Source organism: Lonchura striata, chromosome 37 (genome assembly GCF_050655825.1).
Source record: "Lonchura striata isolate lonStrDom1 chromosome 37, ASM5065582v1, whole genome shotgun sequence".
Classification (NCBI taxonomy): domain Eukaryota; kingdom Metazoa; phylum Chordata; class Aves; order Passeriformes; family Estrildidae; genus Lonchura; species Lonchura striata.
In genome coordinates, this window is record NC_140739.1 from 14,856,547 (window position 1) to 14,875,019 (window position 18,473).

An 18,473-nucleotide genomic window follows, 5' to 3' on the forward strand; every position below is an offset into this window, starting at 1 on the left:
ATTTAGGGCTGATTTTTGGGGTGATTCTGGATTTTTTGGGGTCCCCCAGGTGCTGTTCTAGGGGTGATTTTGGGGCTGATTTTGAGCTGATTTTGGGGTGTTTTTAGGCTGATTTTTGTGGTGATTTTGGGGTGGTTTAAAGGTGATTTTTGGGGTGGTTTTAGGCTGATTTTGGGGTGTTTTTAGGCTGATTTTTAGGCTGATTTTTGGGGTGACTCTGGGTTTTTTGGGGTCCCCCAGGTGCTGTTCCGGGGGTGATTTTTGGGGTGACTTTGGGGTGTTTTTAGGCTGATTTTTGGGGTGTTTTTAGGCTGATTTTTGGGGCGTTTTTAGGGTGATTTTGGGCTGATTTTGGGGTGTTTTTAGGCTGATTTTTGGGGTGTTTTTAGGGTGATTTCGGGCTGATTTTGGGGTGTTTTTAGGGTGATTTTTAGGCTGATTTTTGGGGTGACTCTGGGTTTTTTGGGGTCCCCAGGTGCTGTTCCGGGGGTGATTTTTGGGGTGACTTTGGGGTGTTTTTAGGCTGATTTTTGGGGTGATTTTTGGGGTGTTTTTAGGGTGATTTTGGGGTGTTTTTAGGGTGATTTTTAGGCTGATTTTTGGGGTGACTCTGGGTTTTTTGGGGTCCCCAGGTGCTGTTCCGGGGGTCCCTCCCCACCTGCTCGGCTCAGTACGAGCGGCTCTTCGACACCACGCGGCTCCCGGGGGAGCACCGGGGTACGGCCCCCCAAAAACCCCAAAAACCCCCAAATCCTCCCCAAAATCCCACCCCAGACCCCCAAAAACCCCCAAAACCCCCAAAATCCCACCCCGGACCCCCAAAAACCCCCAAATCCTCCCCAAAATCCCACCCCAGACCCCCAAAACCCCCAAATCCTCCCCAAAATCCCACCCCGGACCCCCAAAAACCCCAAAATCCTCCCCAAAATCCCACCCCAGACCCCCAAAAACCCCAAAATCTGCCCCAAAATCCCACCCCAGACCCCCAAAACCCCCAAAAATTCCAAAATCCTCCCCAAAATCCCACCCCGGACCCCCAAAAACCCCAAAATCCCACCCCGGACCCCCAAAAACCCCAAAATCTGCCCCAAAATCCCACCCCAGACCCCCAAAAACCCCCAAAACCCCCAAATCCTCCCGAAAATCCCACCCTGGACCCCCAAAAACCCCAAAAAACCCCAAAATCCTCCCCAAAATCCCACCCCAGACCCCCAAAACCCCCCAAATCCTCCCCAAAATCCCACCCCAGACCCCCAAAACCGCCAGGACCCTCAAAATCCTTCTGGGGACCCCCAAATCCTCCTAAAATTCCACCTGGGACCCCCAAATTTCCCTCAATTCCCCCCTAGGACCCCCCAAATCCCCCCCGGACACCCAAAATTCCACGTGGGACCCCCAAATTTCCCCCAAATCCCCCCTGGACCCCCCAAATTCCACCTGAACCCCCCAAATCCCTTTTGGGACCCCAAAATTTCCCCCAATTCCCCCCCTAGGACCCCCAATTCCCCCCATAGGACCCCCAAATCCCCCCCGGACACCCCAAATTCCACCTGGGACCCCCAAATTTCCCCCAATTCCCCCCTGAGGACCCCCAAATCCCCCCCAGACCCCCCAAATTCCACCTGGGACCCCCAAATTTCCCCCAATTCCCCCCCGGACCCCCCAAATCCCCTCTGAACCCCCCAAATCCCTTTTGGGACCCCCAAATTTCCCCCAGATCCCCTCTGGACACCCCAAATTCCACCTGGGACCCCCAAATTTCCCCCAATTCCCCCCCTAGGACCCCTCAAACCCCCCCTGAACCCCCCAAAATTCCACCTGGGACCCCCAAATTTCCCCAAGTTCCCTCCCTAGGACCCCCAAGTTCCCCCTGGACCCCCCAAATTCCCCCTTGGACCCCCCAAATTCCACCCAAACCCCCTCGGGACCCATCAAATTCCACCTGGGACCCCCAATTCCCCCCCTCAGGACCCCCAAATCCCCCCCGGACACCCCAAATTCCACCTGGGACCCCCAAATTTCCCCCAATTCCCCCCATAGGACCCCCCAAATCCCCCCTGGACCCCCCAAATTCCACCTGGGACCCCCAAATTTCCCCCAATTCCCCCCCTAGGCCCCCTCAAACCCCCTCCCAGACACCCCAAAACCCCCAAATCCTTTTAGGGACCCCCCCAAAATCTCCCAGTGGGATTTGAGGGGGGGTCCCCCTGACGCGCCCTTTCCCCCCCAGACCACCTGAGGCATTTTGGGGGGGGGTCTCACCTGGCCGTGCTTTTTGGGGGGCGCCTGTTCCGGGTGCCCCTGCGGGCGGGCGGGGGGCGGCCCCTGGGCCCCCCCGAGCTCCAGGGGCTGTTCCAGAAAGTTCTGGAGCACAAGGGGGGGCAGGGACCCCCCCCCGAGACCCCCGCGGTGCTGACGGCCGGGGACAGGTGAGGGGGGATTTTGGGGGGGTTTGGGGGGGTTTTGGGGGGTTTTTGGGGGAGATTTGGGGGAGTTTGGGGGAGATTTTGGGGGATTTTGGGGAATTTTGGGGAGATTTGGGGAGATTTGGGGGATTTTGGGGAGATTTGGGGGGAATTGGGGGATTTTAGGGGGATTTTGGGGGAGATTTGGGGGGATTTTGGGAGGAATTTTGGGGGGATTTGGGGGATTTTAGGGGGATTTTGGGGGGATTTTGGGGGATTTTGGGGAGATTTGGGGGATTTTGGGGAGATTTTCGGGGATTTTGGGGAATTTTGGGGAGATTTGGGGCATTTTGGGGGAGATTTGGGGGGGTTTTGGGAGGAATTTTGGGGGATTTTTGGGGAGATTTTGGGGAATTTTGAGGAATTTTGGGGGAGACTTGGGCATTTTAGGGAGATTTTGGGGGATTTTGGGGAATTTTGGGGAATTTTGGGGGAGACTTGGGGAATTTTGGGGGAGATTTGGGGGGGTTTTGGGGGCTTTTTGGGGGAGATTTGGGGCATTTTGGGGGAGATTTGGGGGGATTTGGGAGGAATTTTGGGGGATTTTGGGGGGATTTGGGGAATTTTGGGGGATTTTTGGGGAGATTTTGGGGAATTTTGAGGAATTTTGGGGGAGACTTGGGCATTTTAGGGAGATTTTGGGGGATTTTGGGGAATTTTGGGGAATTTTGGGGGAGACTTGGGGAATTTTGGGGGAGATTTGGGGGGGTTTTGGGGGCTTTTTGGGGGAGATTTGGGGCATTTTGGGGGAGATTTGGGGGGATTTGGGAGGAATTTTGGGGGATTTTGGGGGGATTTGGGGAATTTTGGGGGATTTTTGGGGAGATTTTGGGGAATTTTGAGGAATTTTGGGGGAGACTTGGGCATTTTAGGGAGATTTTGGGGGATTTTGGGGAATTTTGGGGAATTTTGGGGAGATTTGGGGCATTTTGGGGGAGATTTGGGGGGATGTTGGGAGGAATTTTGGGGGGATTTGGGGATTTTGGGGAGATTTTGGGGAGATTTGGGGAATTTTGGGGAGATTTGGGGCATTTTGGGGGAGATTTGGGGGGGTTTTGGGGGATTTTGGGGGGATTTGGGGAATTTTGGGGGATTTTTGGGGAGATTTTGGGGAATTTTGAGGAATTTTGGGGGAGACTTGGGCATTTTAGGGAGATTTTGGGGGATTTTGGGGAATTTTGGGGAGATTTGGGGCATTTTGGGGGAGATTTGGGGGGATGTTGGGAGGAATTTTGGGGGGATTTGGGGAATTTTGGGGGATTTTTGGGGAGATTTTGGGGAATTTTGAGGAATTTTGGGGGAGACTTGGGCATTTTAGGGAGATTTTGGGGGATTTTGGGGAATTTTGGGGAATTTTGGGGGAGATTTGGGGGATTTTAGGGAATTTTGGGGAGATTTGGGGGATTTTAGGGGGATTTTGGGGGAGATTTGGGGGATTTGGGGAGATTTGGGGGATTTTGGGGAGATTTGGGGGATTTTGGAGAGATTTGGGGAGATTTGGGGAATTTTGGGGGAGACTTGGGGAATTTGGGGAGATTTGGGGGATTTTAGGGAATTTTGGGGAGATTTGGGGAATTTTAGGGAGATTTGGGGGATTTTGGGGGGAATTTTGGGGAGATTTGGGGGATTTTGGGTTATTTTTGGGGTATTTTGGGTGGTTTTTGGGGTATTTTGGGGTGTTTTTGGGGTATTTTGGGGTCCCTGATGAAGTTTCGGGGTCCCCAGGTGCCGCTGGGCGCGGGCGCTGCTGCCGGCGGGGGGGGTTGGGTTATTTTTGGGGTATTTTAGGGTGTTTTTGGGGTATTTTGGGTGGTTTTTGGGGTATTTTGGGGTGTTTTTGGGGTATTTTGGGGTCCCTGATGAAGTTTCGGGGTCCCCAGGTGCCGCTGGGCGCGGGCGCTGCTGCTGGCGGGGAGGGTTGGGTTATTTTTGGGGTATTTTGGGGTGTTTTTGGGGTATTTTGGGGTGTTTTGGGGTATTTTGGGGTGGTTTTTGGGGTATTTTGGGGTGTTTTGGGGGTATTTTGGGGTGTTTTTGGGGTGTTTTGGGGTCCCTGATGAGGTTTCGGGGTCCCTAGGTGCCGCTGGGCGCGGGCGCGGGCGCTGCTGCTGGCGGGAGGGGTTGGGTTATTTTTGGGGTATTTTGGGTTATTTATGAGGTATTTTGGGGTGTTTTTGGGGTGTTTTGGGGTGTTTTTGGGGTGTTTTGGGGTCCCTGATGAGGTTTCGGGGTCCCCAGGTGCCGCTGGGCGCGGGCGCTGCTGCTGGCGGGGGGGGTTAGGTTATTTTTGGGGTATTTTGGGTTATTTTTGGGGTGTTTGGGTTATTTTTGGGGTATTTTAGGGTGTTTTGGGGGTATTTTGGGGTGTTTTTGGGGTGTTTTGGGGTCCCTGATGAGGTTTCGGGGTCCCCAGGTGCCGCTGGGCGCGGGCGCGGGCGCTGCTGCTGGCGGGGGGGGGTCCCAGCGCGGCGGCCCTGGGGGTCCTCGAGGACGCCCCGTTCGTCATCGCCTTCGACCCCTCCCCCAAAAACGGGGAACCCCCCGAAAATGGGGAACCCCCCGAAAACGGGGAACCCCCCCCCGAGGAGCGAGACCCCCCCCGGGATGGGGACCTGGACAACGAGGCCAAGGCGCTGCTGCTGGGACCCCCCCACAACCGGTCAGAGACCCCCAAAATCCCCTCAAAAACCTCCCAAAATCCCCCCCAAAATCCCCTCAAAAACCCCCAAAATCTCAAAAACCCCAAAATCCCCTCAAAACCTCCCAAAATCCCCCCCAAAATCCCCTCAAAAACCCCCAAAATCCCCTCAAAAACCCCAAAATCCCCTCAAATCCCCCCAAAATCCCCTCAAAAACCCCCCAAATCTCCTCAAAACCTCCCAAAATCTCCTCAAAACCCCCAAAATCCCCTCAAAACCTCCCAAAATCCCCCCCAAAATCCCCTCAGAAACCCTCAAAATCCCCTCAAAAACCCCAAAATCCCCTCAAAACCTCCCAAAATCCCCTCAGAAACGCCCAAAATCCCCCCAAAATCCCCTCAAAAACCCCCAAAATCACCTCAAAAATCCCCTCAAAAACCCCCAAAATCTCCTCAAAAACCCCAAAATCCCCTCAAAACCTCCCAAAATCCTCTCAAAAAGCCCCAAAATCTGTTCAAAAACCCCAAAATCCTCTCAAAACCTCCCAAAATCCCCTCAAAAACCCCCAAAATCCCCCCCAAAATCCCCTCAAAAACCCCCAAAATATCCTCAAAAACTCCAAAATCACCTCAAAACGTCCCAAAATCTCCTCAAAAACCCCAAAATCCCCTCAAAAACCCCCAAAATCCCCCCCAAAGTCCCCTCAAAAACCCCCAAAATATCCTCAAAAACTCCAAAATCCCCTCGAAACGTCCCAAAATCCCCTCAGAAACCCCCAAAATCCCCTCAAAAACCCCCAAAATATCCTCAAAAACTCCAAAATCACCTCAAAACGTCCCAAAATCCCCTCAGAAACCCCCAATATCCCCTCAAAAACCCCCAAAATCCCCCCCAAATCCACCCAAAATCCCCCCAAAATCCACCAAAAATCCCCCCAAAATCCCCTCAGAAACCCCCAAAATCCCCCCAAAATGCCCCCAAAATCCACCCAAAACATCCCAGATTCTCCCTGGGCACTCCTAAACCCAACCACAACCGGTCAGAGACCCCCAAAATCCCCTCAAAACCCCCCAAAATCTCTTCAAAAACCCCCCAAAATCCCCTTGGGAACCCCAAATCGCCCACAACCAATCAGAGACCCCCTCCACCCCCAAAGTCCCCCCAAAATTTCCCCAAATCCCCTCAAAATCTCCCAAATTTCCCCCCAAAACCTCCCTCATTCCCCCTGGGAACACCTAAACCCCCTCCACATCTGGTCCGAGACCCCCAAAGTCCCCCCCACATTCCCCCAAAATTGCCCCAAAATCTCCTCAAAACCCCCCAAAATCCCCCCAAACTCCCCCTGGACCCCCATCCTCCCCCCCAAATCTCCCAAATCCCAACCCAGGACCCCCAGCAGGGATTTGGGGGGGGTCCCTTGAGGAAGATTTTGGGGGTCCCAGGAGGAATTGGGGGGGTCCAGGGTGGATTTTGGGGTGTTCGGGGGGGGATTTTGGTCGCACCCCAGGTGCTTCTTGGAGCTTTTTTGGGGAATTTTGGGGAGTCTGGGGTATTTTGGGTGCTGGGGGATATTTTGGGGGGGGGTCCCAGGGTGGGATTTTGGGGATTTTGGGACCCCCCCGTGTCCCCCCCAGGTGGTTTGACAAGTCGCTGACGTTGGTCGTGTTCCCCTCGGGGCGCGTGGGGCTCAACGTGGAGCACTCGTGGGGAGACCCCCCCGTGGCCTGGCACCTCTGGGAGGTACCCCAAAAATACCCCAAATCCACCCCAAAATACCCCAAATCTCCCCAAAAATACCCCCCTAAAATACCCCAAAAATCCCCCCAAATCTCCCCAAAAATACCCAAAATATCCCCCCCAAATCCACTCAAAAATCACTCCAAAATCCAGAATTCCACCCTGGGGCCGAGCACCTCTGGGAGGTACCCCAAAAATACCCCAAATCCACCCAAAAATACCCCCCTAAAACACCGCAGAAATCCCCCCAAATCTCCCCAAAAATACCCAAAATATCCCCCCCAAATCCACTCAAAAATCACTCCAAAATCCAGAATTCCACCCTGGGGCCGAGCACCTCTGGGAGGTACCCCAAAAATACCCCAAATCACCCCAAAAACACCCCCCTAAAACATCGCAAAAATACCCCCAAATAACCCCAAAAATACCCCAAAAATTCCCCCCAAATCCACTCAAAAATCATTCCAAAATCCAGGATGCCCCTCCATGGCTTGGCACCTCTGGGAGGTACCCCAAAAATACCCCAAATCACCCCAAAAATCCCCCCAAATCTCCCCAAAAATACCCCCAAAAAAATCCCCCCCAAATCCACTCAAAAATCATCCCAAAATCCAGGATGCCCCCCATGGCCGGGCTCCTCTGGGAGGTACCTCAAAAATACCCCAAATCACCCCAAAAACACCCCCCTAAAATACCCCAAAAATACCCCCAAATCTCCCCAAAAATACCCAAAATATCACCCCCAAATCCACTCAAAAATCATCCCAAAATCCAGGATGCCCCCTCATGGCCGGGCACCTCTGGGAGGTATCCCAAAAATACCCCAAAAATACCCCAAAAACACCCCCCTAAAACACTGCAAAAATCCCCCCAAATCTCCCCAAAAATACTGCAAAAAAAATCCCCCCCAAATCCACTCAGAAATCATCCCAAAATCCAGGATTCCCCTGTGGGCGGGCACCTCTGGGAGGTACCCCAAAAATACCTCAAAATCAACCCAAAAAATCCCGCAAAAAATCTCTCAAAATTCCTCCAAAAATCCTCCCAAAAACACCCCCAAAATTCCTCCAAAAATCCCATCAAATTCCTCTCAAAATCACCCCAAAATCCCTCTGAAAGTCCTCCCTGAATTGCCCCCAAAATCATCCCAAAAATCCCCCCCAAATCTCCCCCAAAATCCCCCAAAAGTCCACCCAAAAATGGCTCCTGAGATGCCCTCAAAATCACCCAAAAATGTGAGGGGGAAAAAAGAGTAGGAAATGTGAGGGGAGAAAAAGGCGGGAAAACGTGAAGGAGGAAAAAAGGGCAGAAAACGTGAGGGGAAAAAAGGGCAGAAAATGTGAGGAGGGAAAAAATGGTGGAAAACGTGAGGAGGGAAAAAATGGTGGAAAACTTGAGGGGAAAAAAAGGGCAGAAAATGTGAGGGGAAAAAAAGGGCAGAAAACGTGAGGAGGGAAAAAATGGCAGAAAACGTGAGGGGGGAAAGAGGCAGAAAATGTGAGGGGGGAAAAAGGTGGGAAACATGAAGGGGGAAAAAGGGTGGAAAAATGTGAGAGGGAGAAAAAGGTGGGAATTTTGAGGGGGAAAAAGGGGTGGGAAAACGTGAGGGTAGAAAAAAGCGGGAAATATGAGGGGAGAAAAGGGCTGGAAACATGAAGGGGAAAATGAGGGGGGAAATGTGAGGGGAGAAAAGGGCGGGAAAACGTGAGGGAAAAAAGGGTGGGAAATGGGGGAAAAAAGGGTGGGAAAATGTGAGGGGGAAAAGAGCAGAAAACGTGAGGGGAGAAAAAGGCAGGAGAATGTGAGTGGGGAAAAAATGGTGGGAAACGTGAAGGGAAAAAAGGGTGGAAAATGTGAGGGGAGAAAAGGGCGGAAAACATGAGGGGAAAAAATGGTGGGAAACGTGAGGGGGAAAAAAGGCGGGAAAATGTAAGGGGGAAAAAAGGTGGAAAATGTGAGGGGAGAAAGTGAGAAATGTGAGGGGGAAAAAGGGTAAGAAACATGAGGGGGGAAAAATGGGCAGAATATGTGAGGGGGGAAAAAGGTGGGAAACGTGAGGGGGGAGAAAAAGGAAAACGTGAGGGGGGAAAAAGGGCAGGAAACGTGATGGGAAAAAGGGTGGAAAACATGAGGGGGGGAAATGGTGGGAAATGTGAGAGGAGAAAAGAGCGGGAAATTTGAGGGGAGAAAAGGGTGGGAAACGAGGGGAAAAAGAGCAGGAAACTTGGGAAAATGGTGGGAAACGTGAGGGGGAGATAAAGGCAGGGAAATGTGATGGGAGAAAAGGACAGGAAAGGTGAGGAGGGAAAAAAGTGGGAAACGTGAGGCGAAAAAAGGGCAGAAAACGTGATGGGGGGGAAAAAGGATGGGAAAATGTGAGGGGGAAAAAGGTGGGAAATGTGAGGGGGAGAAAAAGGCAGGAAAATGTGAGGAGAGAAAAGGACAGGAAAGGTGAGGAGAGAAAAAAGCAGGAAAATGTGAGGGGGGAAAAGGATGGGAAACATGAGGGGGAAAAGGGCAGGAAATATGAGGAGGGAAAAAAGTGGGAAACGTGAGGGGAAAAAAGGTGGAAGATGTGAGGGGGGAAAAAGGATGGGAAAATGTGAGGGGGGAAAAGGTGGGAAAAGTGAGGGGGAGAAAAAGGCAGGAAAATATGAGGGGTGAAAAAAAGGGTGGGAAATGTGAGGGGAGAAAAGAGCAGGAAAACATGACGGGGGGGAAAAGGGCACGAAAAAAACGTGAAGGGAAAAAAGGGCAGGAAAACGTGAGGGGGAAAAGGGTGGGAAATATGAGGGGGGAAAAGGGCGGGAAACGTGAGGGGAGCAAATGGTGGAAAACGTGAGGGGAAAAAGAATGGGAAACGTGAGGGGACAGCAGGAAAACATGACGGGGGGGAAAAGGGCACGAAAAAAACGTGAAGGGAAAAAAGGGCAGGAAAATGTGAGGGGGAAAAGGGTGGGAAATATGAGGGGGCAAAAGGGAGGGAAACGTGAGGGGAGCAAATGGTGGAAAACGTGAGGGGAAAAAGAATGGGAAACGTGAGGGAAGAGAAAGTGTGGAAAACATGAGGGGGGAAATTTTGGGAGGGGTGAATTGGGGAGGGTTCCTAATTTTGGGACCCCCTCCCCTGATTTTTTCCCCTCAGTTCGCGCTGGCTCTGGACCGATCCCTGGGCTACGACGAGAACGGGAATTGCCCCGGGATGGGGCAGGACAGCGACCCCGAGCCCCCCCAGGAGCTGCACTGGGAGCTGCCCCCGCAGGTACTGGGAGCACTGGGAGCACTGGGAGAGGGTCTGGGGGTTTTTGGGGTATTTTTCGATATTTTTGGGATATTTGGTGAGTAAAGGAGCTGCCCCGGGATGGGGCAGGACAGCGACCCCGAGCCCCCCCAGGAGCTGCACTGGGAGCTGCCCCCGCAGGTACTGGGAGCACTGGGAGCACTGGGAGAGGGTCTGGGGGTGTTTTGGGGTATTTTTCGATATTTTTGGGATATTTGGGGGCAGTTTTTAGGGGTGCTGCGAAGCCTGGGGGTTCAGAGCTGTTTGAGGATATTTTGGGGTATTTTTGGGATATTTTTGGGATATTTGGGGGCAGCTTTTAGGGATGTTGCCCAAGGTTTCAGAGTTGCTTGAGGATATTTCGGGGTATTTTTTGGATATTTTCGGGCAGGTTTCGGGGGTGCTGTCTCAACCCCAGGTGTTCAGAGGGGTTTGAGGATATTTTGGGATATTTTGGGGTATCTCAGGAATATTTTTGGGGCAGGTTTCAAGGGTGCTGTCTCAAGCCCTGGGTGTTCAGAGTTGTTTGAGGATATTTTGTGATATTTTGGGGTATCTCAGGAATATTTTCGGGCAGGTTTCGGGGATGCTGCCCCAGGCCCGGGAGCAGTTCCAGGCCATGGCTGAGGGGCTCCAGCTCCACGTGGTGTCGGTCGAGGACCCCCTGGGACCCTCCGGGACCCCCGAGAACCCCCAGGAGCTGCTGCCGCTGGCGCTGGAGCTGGCGCTGGTCAGGGTGAGACCCCCAAAATTCACCCCAGGACCCCCCAAACTCCATCCCCGACTCCCAAAATCTCCCCAAAATCCCCTCAGGATCATGGCCCCACCCTCACGTACAAACTGATCCCAATGTGCCTTTTCCTCAAGTGCTCCAAAACCCACCTGAGACCCCCAAAATCCAACTGAGACCCCCCAAATCCAACTGAGACCCCCCCAAATCCAATTGAGATGCCCTAAATTCCATCCCAGAGACCCCAAACTCCATCCCAAAGACCCCAAAATTCCCCAGATTCCCAAAATCTCCTCAAAATCCTCTCAGGATCACGGCCCCACCCTCACGTACAAACCAATCCCGATGTGCCTTTTCCTCAAGGGCTCCAAAACCCACCTGAGACCCCCAAAATCCAACTGAGACCCCCCCAAATCCAATTGAGATGCCCTAAATTCCATCCCAGAGACCCCAAACTCCATCCCAAAGACCCCAAAATCCTCCAGATTCCCAAAATCTCCCCAAAATGCCCTCAGGAGCGTGGCCCCACCCTCACGTGCAAACCGATCCCGATGTGCCTTTTCCTCAAGGGCTCCAAAACCCACCTGAGACCCCCAAAACTTAACTGAGATCCCCCAAAATCCAACTGAGACCCCCCCAAACTCCATCCCAAAGACCCCAAAATCCTCCAGATTCCCAAAATCTCCCCAAAATCCCCTCAGGATCATGGCTCCACCCTCACGTACAAACTGATCCTGATGTGCCTTTTCCTCAAGTGCTCCAAAACCCACCTGAGACCCCCCAAATCCAACTGAGACCCCCCAAATCCAACTGAGACCCCCCCAAACTCCGTCCCAGAGACCCCAAACTCCCCCAGATTCCCGAAATCTCCCGAAATCCCCTCAGGAGCGCGGCCCCGCCCTGACGTACGAGCCGATCCCGACGCGCCTTTTCCTCGAGGGCCGCGCCGACGGCGCCCGCGGCGTGGGGCGACCCCTGCTCGAGCTGGAACGCGCCCTGAGGGACCCCCAAACCCCCGTGAGGAACCCCAAAAATGGGGCTGGGGACCCCAAAATGGGGTTGGGGATCCTGAAATGGGGATGGGGAAACCAAAATGGGGATGGGGAAACCAAAATGGGGTTGGGGAAACCAAAATGGGGTTGGGGATCCCAAAATGGGGATGGGGACCCCAAAATGGGGATGGGGACCCCAAAATGGGGATGGGGAAACCAAAATGGGGTTGGGGATCCCAAAATGGGGATGGGGATACGAAAATGGGGATGGGGAAACCAAAATGGGGTTGGGGAAACCAAAATGGGGTTGGGGATCCCAAAATGGGGATGGGGATACGAAAATGGGGATGGGGAAACCAAAATGGGGATGGGGATCCCAAAATGGGGATGGGGACCCCAAAATGGGGATGGGGATCCCAAAATGGGGATGGGGATCCCAAAATGGGGATGGGGAACCCAAAATGGGGTTGGAGCATCATTGGGGGTCTCAGAGGGGATTTTGGGGAGATCATTGGGGGTCTTGGGGAGGATTTTGGGGATGATCATTGGGGGTCTCTGGTTGGATTTTGGGGGTGATCACTGGGGGTCTCTGGTTGATTTTGGGGCGCTGTTCGGGGGTCTCTGGTTGGATTTTGGGGGTGATCATTGGGGGTCTCTGGGGGTCTCTGGTTGGATTTTGGGGGTGATCACTGGGGGTCTCTGGGGGTCTCTGGTTGGATTTTGGGGGTGATCACTGGGGGTCTCTGGTTGGATTTTGGGGGGATCACTGGGGGTCTCTGGTTGAATTTTGGGGGTGATCACTGGGGGTCTCTTGTTGATTTTGAGGCGCTGTTCGGGGGTCTCGGGGTTGATTTTGGGGCGCTGTTCGGGGGTCTCTGATTGATTTTGGGGGGATCACTGGGGGTCTCTGGTTGGATTTTGGGGGTCTCTGGGTGATTTTGGGGCGCTGTTCGGGGGTCTCTGGGTGATTTTGGGGCGCTGTTCGGGGGTCTCTGGTTGGATTTTGGGGTGATCACTGGGGGTCTCTGGTTGGATTTTGGGGGGATCACTGGGGGGATTTTGGGGTTGATTTTGGGGCGCTGTTCGGGGGTCTCTGGTTGGATTTTGGGGGTGATCACTGGGGGTCTCTGGTTGGATTTTGGGGTGATCACTGGGGGTCTCTGGTTGGATTTTGGGGGGATCACTGGGGGGATTTTGGGGTTGATTTTGGGGCGCTGTTCGGGGGTCTCTGGTTGGATTTTGGGGGTGATCACGGGGGGTCTCTGGTTGGATTTTGGGGGGATCACTGGGGGTCTCTGGTTGGATTTTGGGGGTCTCTGGGTGATTTTGGGGCGCTGTTCGGGGGTCTCTGGTTGGATTTTGGGGTGATCACTGGGGGTCTCGGGTTGATTTTGGGGGTCTCTGGGTGATTTTGGGGCGCTGTCCGGGGGTCTCTGGTTGGATTTTGGGGGGATCACTGGGCGGATTTTGGGGTTGATTTTGGGGCGCTGTTCGGGGGTCTCTGGGTGATTTTGGGGGGATCACTGGGGGGATTTTGGATTGATTTTGGGGGGATCACTGGGGGGATTTTGGATTGATTTTGGGGCGCTGTTCGGGGGTCTCTGATTGATTTTGGGGGGATCACTGGGGGGATTTTGGGGTTGATTTTGGGGCGCTGTTCGGGGGTCTCTGGTTGGATTTTGGGGGTCTCTGGGTGATTTTGGGGCGCTGCCCGGGGGTCCCGCAGCGGGGCCGCCGCCGGGCGCTGCTGGAGGCGGCGCTGGCGCAGGCGCGGGGGCGGCGCCGGGCGGCCATGACGGGGGCGGGGCTGGAGCGGCACCTGCAGGCGCTGGCGGCCGTGGCCAATCAGATGAGGCTCCGCCCACCCTTCCTCACCGAGGTGGGCGGGGCTTCGGCGTGGGGCGGGGCTTGGGTGGAATTACCATATAAGGAAGTGGGTGTGGCCTGAGGGGGTGGGGCTTGGTCATTACCATATAAGGAAGAGGGCGGGGCTTGGGAGGAATTACCATATAAGGAAGTGGGTGTGGCCTGAGGGGCGGGGCTTGGTAATTACCATATAAGGAAGAGGGTGGGGCTTGGGTGTTAATTACCATATAAGTGGGTGGGGCTTGAGTGTTAATTACCATATAAGTGGGTGGGGCTTGGGTGGGAATGACCATATAAGGAAGTGGGTGGGGCTTGAGTGCTAATTACCATATAAGGAAGTGGGTGGGGCTTGAGTGCTAATTACCATATAAGGAAGTGGGTGGGGCTTGGGTGGGAATGACCATATAAGGAAGTGGGTGGGGCTTGAGTGTTAATTACCATATAAGGAAGTGGGTGGGGCTTTAGTTAGAATTACCATATAAGGAAGTGGGTGTGGCCTGAGGGGTGTGGATTTGGTGATAATTTCCATATAAGGAAGTGGGCGTGGCATGAGGGGGCGGGGCTTGGGTGAAATTACCATATAAATAAGTGGGTGTGGCTTCGGTAGGAATTACCATATAAGGAAGCGGGTGTGGCCTGAGGGGGCGTGGCTTGGTAATAATTACCATGTAAGGAAGTGGGTGTGGCTTCAGTTATAATTACCATACAAGGAAGTGGGTGGGGCTTGAGTGATAATTACCATGTAAGGAAGTGGGTGTGGCCTGAGGGGGGGTGTGTCTTGGTTATTAATTACCATATAAGGAAGTGGGCGGGGCTTGGGCGGGAATTACCATATAAGGAATTGGTTGTGGCTTTAGTGAGAATTACCATATAAGGAGTGGGTGGTGCTTGAGTGTTAATTACCATATAAGAAAGTGGGTGGGGCTTCAGTGGCAATTACCATATAAGGAAGTGGGTGGGGCTTGGATGTGAATTACCATAAAAGGAAGTGGGTGTGGCCTGAGGGGGTGTGGCGTGGTTATTAATTACCATATAAGGAAGTGGGTGGGGCTTGGGTGTTAATTACCATATAAAGAAGTGGGTGTGTGTAAATTACCATATAGGGAAGTGGGCGTGGCTTGGTTATTAATTACCATAAGGAAGTGGGTGTGGCATGAGGGGCGGGCTTTGTTTAAAAGGGGGCGTGTCCTCAACCAGGAAGGGTGTGGCTTGCATAAAATTGCCTTATAATGAGGTGGGTGTGTCCAAGGAGGGCGTGGCCTGACTTCATCTGGCCAATGAGGCGTTGCCACCCGAGGACGTGGCCTGACGAGCGTCACCGCGATTGGCCGGCGCGTTGGGTGTGGCTGCCGGCCTCATTTGCATGTCCCCGCCCCCAGGTGCTGGGGCAGCCCTGGGCTCTGGCCTTTAGCCCCGCCCCCCGGCCACACCCACCGCTGCTGCCCCTCCCCCTGCGGCCGGCGGGGGGCGGCTTCAACCCGGTGTGTACTGGGAATAAACTGGGAGGGACTGGGAGGGGCTGGGAGGGGCTGGGAATAAACTGGGAGGGACTGGGAGGGGCTGGGAGGGATTGGGAGGGAACTGGGAATAAACTGGGAGGGAACTGGGAGGGATTGGGAGGGACTGGGGGGGAACTGGGAGGGATTGGGAGGGACTGGGGGGGAACTGGGAGGGAACTGGGAGGAACTGGGACGGACTGGGAGGGACTGGGAATAAGCTGGGAGGGACTGGGACGGACTGGGAGGGAACTGGGGGGGACTGGGAGGGGCTGGGAGGGAACTGGGAGGGGACTGGGGGGAACTGGGAGGAACTGGGTTGAACTGGGGGTTACTGGGTTGAACTGGGGGTTACTGGGATGGAACTGGGGGTTACTGGGTTGAACTGGGATGAACTGGGATGAACTGGGATGAACTGGGATGGACTGGGATGGAATTGGGGGATACTGGGATGGACTGGGATGGAACTGGGGGATACTGGGTTGAACTGGGATGAACTGGGTTGAACTGGGTTGAACTGGGTTGAACTGGGTTGAACTGGGATGGACTGGGAGGGACTGGGAGGGACTGGGGGTCCCTGGTGCTGACTGGGCCCCCCCAGCCCCACCAGGACGGTTACGGGGTTTCCTTCACCGGGGGAGGGGACGCCGGCCCCGTCCTCGTCCACATCTCCTGCAGGGAGGGGTCCCCGAAAACGGTGAGTGAGGGCTGGCCAAAAATCCCCAAAAACCCCAAAACCTCCCCAACACCCTCCAAAAAAACCCGAAAACATCCCCCCAAAAATCCCCAAAAACCTCCCCAGCACCCCCCAAAAAAACCCAAAAACATCCCCCCAAAAAAAACCCAAAACCTCCCCAGCACCCCCCAAAAAAAACCGAAAACACCCCCACAAAAATCCCCAAAATCCCCAAAACCTCCCCAACACCCCCCAAAAAAACCTGAAAACATCCCCCCAAAAATCCCCAAAATCCCCAAAACCTCCCCAATACCCCCCAAAAAAACCTGAAAACATCCCCCCAAAAAAAACCCAAAACCTCCCCAACACCCCCCAAAAAAACCTGAAAACATCCCCCCAAAAATCCCCAAAAACCCCAAAACCTCCCCAGCACCCCCCAAAAAAACCCAAAAACATCCCCCCAAAAATCCCCAAAAACCCCAAAACCTCCCCAACACCCCCCAAAAAAACCCGAAAACATCCCCCCAAAAATCCCCAAAAACCCCAAAACCTCCCCAACACCCCCCCAAAAAAACCCGAAAACATCCCCCCAAAAATCCCCCAAAACCCCAAAACCTCCCCAACACCCCCCAAAAAAACCCGAAAACATCCCCCCAAAAAAAACCCAAAACCTCCCCAGCACCCCCCAAAAAAACCCGAAAACATCCCCCCAAAAATCCCCCAAAACCTCCCCAGCACCCCCCAAAAAAACCCGAAAACATCCCCCCAAAAATCCCCAAAAATCCCCCAAAACCTCCCCAGCACCCCCCAAAAAAACCCGAAAACATCCCCCCAAAAATCCCCAAAAACCCCAAAACCTCCCTAACACCCCCCCAAAAAAACCCGAAAACATCCCCCCAAAAAAAACCCAAAACCTCCCCAGCACCCCCCAAAAAAAACCGAAAACACCCCCACAAAAATCCCCAAAATCCCCAAAACCTCCCCAACACCCCCCAAAAAAACCTGAAAACATCCCCCCAAAAATCCCCAAAATCCCCAAAACCTCCCCAATACCCCCCAAAAAAACCTGAAAACATCCCCCCAAAAAAAACCCAAAACCTCCCCAACACCCCCCAAAAAAACCTGAAAACATCCCCCCAAAAATCCCCAAAAACCCCAAAACCTCCCCAGCACCCCCCAAAAAAACCCGAAAACATCCCCCCAAAAATCCCCAAAAACCCCAAAACCTCCCCCAACACCCCCCCAAAAAAACCCGAAAACATCCCCCCAAAAAACCCAAAAACCACCCCCCACAAAAATGCAAATCCTGCCCCAAAAAAACCCAAAACCTCCCCCAAAGTCCCCTAAAAAAACCCCAAAACCTCCCCCAACACCCCCCCAAAAAAACCCGAAAACATCCCCACAAAAAAAACCCAAATCTTGCCCCCAAAAATCCCAAAACCTCCCCCCACCCTTCCTGGGCTGTATTTTGGGTGTATTTGGGCTGTATTTTGGGTGTACTTTGGGTGTATTTTGGGTGTTTGGGCTGTTCTTGGGTGGTTTTGAGCTGGTTTTGGGGTGTATTTTGGGGTGTTTTTGGGCTGTTTTTGGGCTGTTTTGGGGCTGTTTTTTGGGTGTGTTTTGGGCTGTTTTGGTGCTGTTTTTTGGGTGTATTTTGGGCTGTTTTGGGGCTGTTTTTTGGGTGTATTTGGGGCTGGTTTTGGGCTATATTTTTGGGTGTATTTTGGGCTGGTTTTGGGCTGTTTTCAGGCTGTTTTTTGGATGTATTTTGAGCTGGTTTTGGGCTGTTTTTTGGCTGTATTTGGGCTGTTTTCGGGCTGTATTTTTGGGTGTATTTTGGGCTGTTTTTTGGCTGTATTTGGGCTGTTTTCGGGCTATATTTTTGGGTGTATTTTGGGCTGTTTTGGGGTGTATTTGGGCTGTTTTCGGGCTGTATTTTGGGGTGTATTCGGGCTGTTTTGGGCTGTATTTTGGGTGTATTCGGGCTGTATTTGGGGTGTATTTGGGCTGTTTCCGGGCTGTATTTTGGGTGTATTTTGGGCTGTTTTGGGCTGTATTTGGGCTGTTTCCGGGCTGTATTTTGGGTGTATTCGGGCTGTATTTGGGGTGTATTTGGGCTGTTTCCGGGCTGTATTTTGGGTGTATTCGGGCTGTTTTGGGGTGTATTTTCGGGTGTCCCTGACCCCTGTGCCCCCAGGACCCCCGGCTGTTCCTGCGGCGCCTCCGCGCGGCGCTGGCGGAGCTGCGGCAGCTGCGGGGGGGGGAGGGGCCGCCCCTCCCCCCCCAATAAACGGCTGGGACCGAGCAGAGCCGGACTGGGCAAACTGGGACGGACTGGGGGGGACTGGGAGCACTGGGAGGGACTGGGAGGGACTGAGAGGGAACTGGGAGGGAACTGGGAGCACTGGGAGGGGACTGCGGGGGACTGGGAATGGGGCTGGGGGGGACTGGGAGGACACTTGAGGTCACTGGTGTTACTGGGAGTCACTGGGAGGTTACTGGGGGGGTCAGTGGGAGGTCACTGGGGGTCACTGGTGTTACTGGGAGTCACTGAAAGGTTACTGGGGGGTCACTGGGACTCACTGGTGTTAC

The 18,473-nt window shown here is 53.7% G+C and overlaps 1 protein-coding gene across 6 annotated transcripts in view; it reads left to right on the plus strand.

The window, feature by feature from the left end:
* Positions 1-18,188, plus strand: part of LOC110472932 (palmitoyl thioesterase CPT1C) — a 39,660-nt gene extending 21,472 nt beyond the window's left edge. For 2 of the 6 annotated variants that reach the window (XM_085565795.1, XM_085565793.1), the window contains exons 9-15: positions 633-717; positions 2,231-2,429; positions 4,879-5,124; positions 6,739-6,844; positions 9,987-10,103; positions 10,699-10,857; positions 11,737-12,588. In XM_085565795.1, the coding sequence (XP_085421921.1) occupies positions 633-717; positions 2,231-2,429; positions 4,879-5,124; positions 6,739-6,844; positions 9,987-10,103; positions 10,699-10,857; positions 11,737-12,573 (1,749 nt within the window). In that variant the 3' untranslated portion in view covers positions 12,574-12,588. The other 4 variants (XM_085565796.1, XM_085565797.1, XM_085565799.1 and 1 more) reach the window with 4 other exon arrangements.
* Positions 18,189-18,473: the final 285 nt, after the last annotated feature.